The 4742-nt window shown below is 37.4% G+C and overlaps 1 protein-coding gene across 6 annotated transcripts in view; it reads left to right on the top strand.

The window, feature by feature from the left end:
• LOC102676221 (glutamate receptor ionotropic, kainate 1) overlaps positions 1–4742 on the top strand; it is a 153303-nt gene extending 148561 nt beyond the window's left edge. For 5 of the 6 annotated variants that reach the window (XM_031508781.1, XM_031508778.1, XM_031508780.1 and 2 more), the window contains 2 exons: positions 4264–4552; positions 4706–4742. In XM_031508781.1, the coding sequence (XP_031364641.1) occupies positions 4264–4350 (87 nt within the window). In that variant the 3' untranslated portion in view covers positions 4351–4552; positions 4706–4742. The remainder of the gene's footprint in view (positions 1–4263; positions 4553–4705) is intronic. The other variant, XM_031508779.1, reaches the window with a different exon arrangement.

Genomic DNA, 4742 nt, shown 5'->3' with positions numbered 1-4742 from the left:
GCAATTCCGACGCCGCGGTGCCGTGCGACCGTTGCAGCCCGCGTGCCACGAGGAGGAGAACGCGATATTGTTCCACCAGCCACGAAGAGACCACCTACATACCGAGCATCGAGATACCACGGTTAAATGGTGTAAGTCCTGTCCCTCACGACGGGCTCTCGACGATGGCCTCTCTTCGAATTCTTTCATTTTTTTTCTCCTTTTCCCGTTTTCTTTCTTTCATTCCCATTTTCTATTGTGTTGTTTCGAATGGTGTGTTTCGTGTCCAGGATGGTCGAAAAAAACTATTCATTTAGGGTGGGACATCGTGCTGAAAAAGCTTTAGTAAAGCTTTAGTAAATATAAGTGGAAAATTCTACGTTTCTTGAGATACAGTTATTTTTACACGTCACGAACGATTTATTATTGATTTCTCCATATTTACTGTCTCGAAAATTCTAGAAAATGTTTAAAATGAATGGTTTTTTTTTGAACACTCTGTATCACCGTTACGGACACAGACAGTGTCGTTCCAATCCATTGTAAATTTGTCGATTTTACAAGAGGTTCTCGATGAGGAGCCATCGTTCGAACGCGGAGTTGTGCCAGTTTCACGGTAATTCAATCCTGAAGAGAATAACGTGTAACGAGGACACGAATCGTTATTAACGAACCTACTATCAATTCGATCGAACAATTTTTATAGTATTCGAATGACTCGATTACCGTGATCGAGGCACGGCCTCCATTGAGCCCTGCTAGCCTAGTGATCTTTGCATTTCTTTCATTAAGCCTCGAAACGCGAGAGAAAATACGACGATAGAAAAGATTCATGTTTTCATTTCTCTTTATCTAACACTTTGATATATTAAAAAATATTAATTAGATTGGACTTTGTTGTACACAAAATATTTATTTAATTCGTATTTCTCTCTCTTTCTCTCTTTCTTTCTTTTTACGTATAATTAACTATGTGTTTTGCATTTTACAGCTCAAGTGTATATTATAATAATCTATAAAAAGAGAGAGGGAAGGAAAAAGAGAAAGAGAGAAAGAAAGAGCACAAACACTGTTTAATTGGTACAGAATTCTCTCTCTCTCTCTCTCTCTCTCTCTCTCTCTCTCTCTCTCTCTCTCTCTCTCTCTCTCTCTCTCTCTGCAATAAACGCACGCTTACATTTAACGATAATCAGTTCGACATACGCGTTTTATGTACGTATACGTGTATAATACTTGATTGCATGCCTCGTACTGCTGTTGTACGACTGTAACACGATTCATGGACAACGACATCTCTTCAAAAATTGTTTCGACGAACGTTTCGGCCACACACCGTTCATTGCCTCGTCTTGGATCGATCGTTCCACCGTGCATGCTCGAAAGTTTATCGAAGCTAAAGTGGAAGCTAAGTAAACGAACAACCGCGAGGGGAATTCGAAAAACGGAGTTATCTTGATTTCGAGAAAGATGGAGAAATATTTTTGAAACGGAACTAAACTTACGTGTCATCTTCTTCGAATTATTTTCAAAGCAAAGATAACTCTTGTTTTATATTGAGTGTATACACAATGTCTCATCTTATCTTGATATTTTCTCAGTAATGTTTCGGATAAGAATTGAATGGCGCCTTGAAGAAACGAGTATTCTTTTCATTCAATTTTGCTATTTGCGTAAATGACATTTCTTCGTACGAAAGTTTTCTTTTTCTTTCTTCTTTTATTTCGCTTCTCTTATGAGAAGGAATATTCAACACGAATATATGAATATTCACGACACGATCATGCCAGCGCTAAGTAACTCGTAAAATTTGATTCCGAAAATTTAAAGATGCTTGATGGAGCGGCACGGTTGGATATCCTCCCTTCATACGGTTACATGGGCGAGAGAATAGAGTGTTCGTTAAACAATGATCGGGAAGAGAATGCAGCTGAACCGAAACGTCCTCGCGTGAATGGTGCTTCTGATCGTGGCGGAAATGATTTTTCCAGTCCACGTCACATTCTCGCAAACTTTCCGTGAAACCGATCTATGGGATATTCTCTTGAAAAACAAACGAATTCCTTAATATTTCTTATTAAAATATGTATGATCGAAAAATTAATCTTTCTTTTTTTCGTCTTTTTCAATTTTATTGCAAATTTTAATAACGAATTGTATATATTGCACGCATATAGATTTAATAATTTGTGTATTATATTGAAATATCTTATTATTCTTCTTATTACGTTTGCATATTGTATAAAATAGCGATAAAATTCGTGAACGAGCGAATGTAATATTCGGATCTCGAATTGGGTAAATTTTTCTGTAAAAAATTAGAATAAAATTAAGCGAAATTTATATTAATATTCTTTCGCGGTTTACAATTTCGTATTTCGCAAAAAGGATACAAATTATACAAATTGCACGACAAACTTCTGTTAATTATCTCCATCATCGAAGGATATCAAAAGGTTTGATATTATTCAATTTAATTAACTCGAGATGAATTATGAATAATTATTACCGGACGTTATAACATCAATGATCGACACAATTGTGCGTAGTATATAATAGTGTCGTTTCGTTATAAATTTTCGATTTCGAAATAAAATTGCTCGAATTCGAGATGGATTTTCTCGAGATTCTCGTTATTCGAGTTTAATTTAAATGGAATTAGAGAGAATTATCGAGAGTTGACAAAGTTATGACTTCGAGGTATGATCGTGTATTTCTCCACCACTCAATTTGAAGAGAGAAAATGGTGGAGAGACGAATGGAATGCATCAGTGTTGAATTCCGTTCCTTCCTCTTTTCGATACTTTAATCAGTGCCTCGACACGATGCTTGTCGATATTGCAATCCAGAAATGTTTATCGCAATCTTTCAAATCTCTCGGAAGCTCGATGATACTCGTCCTCCATGTCCTCGTTACAGTCCTCCCTGCAAATTCATTTCGACAGAGAGACGAACGAGTTTTCATAGTGAATGAATATAGATAGGCGCTTTTCGATTCGAGTTTATTTTTCGATCATTTCTTATGGATTTTTACGACTCGCAATTTATAAACGTATTACACGTAACTCAGTTTATCGTGGATGCAAATTTTGTATAATAGATTTGAATTATTGGATTTATTCATTTTTCCACTGTTATAAAATAAATGAAGAAATAATTTATCAAGCATAATTACTACGCTCGTAAATTCGTTTCAAACGTAACATTGTTGTGTATTTATGAATAAATAGTAAGCGTAAACTCCTATTAATTAAAGAAAATATCAGGCATGTGATCATACATAATGGGATGAATTAATGAGATCTCGTTATATGTTTGTCCTCAAACAGATTTACATAAATAATATTTTGCATAGATGAATGAAAATAGATACGTTTTCATCTCGATAATAACATTAATTTTGCTAAAAACAAAATCTGCATCCATTTTTATTAATTACGGAAACAAAACTGTTGCGTAAAAATTAATTAGTCTGATATCTATCTAACGAATGATTTCTCAAAAATTTCAGCGTTATTTCGAAATTGAAAAAACCGGAAAAGTTAAAAGAGATTCGAGTCGAAAAATTCAGCGTGTCAAACCGTTCGGTCCACTCTTCGTCGAACAAATCGAAACGTTTCGATACACTGTGCTTCCGTTCGAAAAACGTGGAATTCTATCAAGCGAGCAGTGTGCATTTCGCACGGTTTGTTCCCTCGTCCAAAACCGCATCACCCTTCCTCCGAAAATGAAAAAGGAAAAAAAAAAAACAAGAAGAGAATCCATCATATATATATATATATACAGCCATAGCTCGGAAAAAGTCCTTTTCCGATTTTTCATTAAATTTCCCCATCCTCGTACACATATTTCTATCAAATAAGTCTTTTTTTCGCGGGGTGGCAGCTGGACAATTGATCATTCGAATCGATATGAGAAGAGGAAATTCATAAATCCTGAATCGAGGGAAATTTAACAACGAGTTGATTGGAAGAAAACAGGAAAAAAAAAGCATACACGGTGGTGGCTCGGATCCAGGAACGACGAGAATAAGTTCTTTATATCGAGGTATGGAACGGAATAGGCCATAAACTAGCGATATCTATAATAACCGTAGGCTCACATGAGGCGAGAGGTAAACTTCTTTACGAGCTTCTGAAAAAGTTTGGGACAAGTTTTAACGAGGCCTGGTAACTTTTAATAACTCGATCGGTTCGTACCCGGGGGGTATATGGGGTGTGGTAGCGAGAGGTGGTGACTTATCACCACCCCCGATATAGCTAACATCTGTGCCTCCTGTTTTCTCAGCAGGAGGGTGGAGCATTGTCGATGACGGAGATGAAGAAATCATTGAGCTTCGATCAAGTGGGAGCGGCCCGTGGCGGGAACACCTAGCACAGGCCTCATCCTCATCTTCATCCTCAGCAGCAGCAACAGCAACAACAACAACCGCCACCGTGCAAAGCCACGCCCACGCACACACGTCACACACACTGCCACTCACATTCACACAGCCACAGTCACAGCCATACGCACAAACACCAACCACCCCCACCGAGGCAGAGACGGGGCTCTTCAAGCATCGTCTTGGGTCAAGGTTAGTCACTCATCGTTCCATCGTAATAAATAGAATCGTCGAAAAGATCTTTAAGCAAACAATGGATAGTGTCGTTAATGTGTTTCAAAGATTTCTTTAATCCAAAAAAATATCACTTACAAATAGGAAAAAGAAAATGTCTTTGATGTCCAGGAGGTGACCATCCTGAGAGTATTCTCTGGAGATTCGA

This window comes from Apis dorsata, unplaced genomic scaffold (assembly GCF_000469605.1).
Source record: "Apis dorsata unplaced genomic scaffold, Apis dorsata 1.3 scaffold_99, whole genome shotgun sequence".
Classification (NCBI taxonomy): Eukaryota; Metazoa; Arthropoda; class Insecta; order Hymenoptera; family Apidae; genus Apis; species Apis dorsata.
The sequence above is the reverse complement of the archived record's forward strand: the minus strand, read 5'-3'. Positions and strand labels throughout refer to the sequence as shown.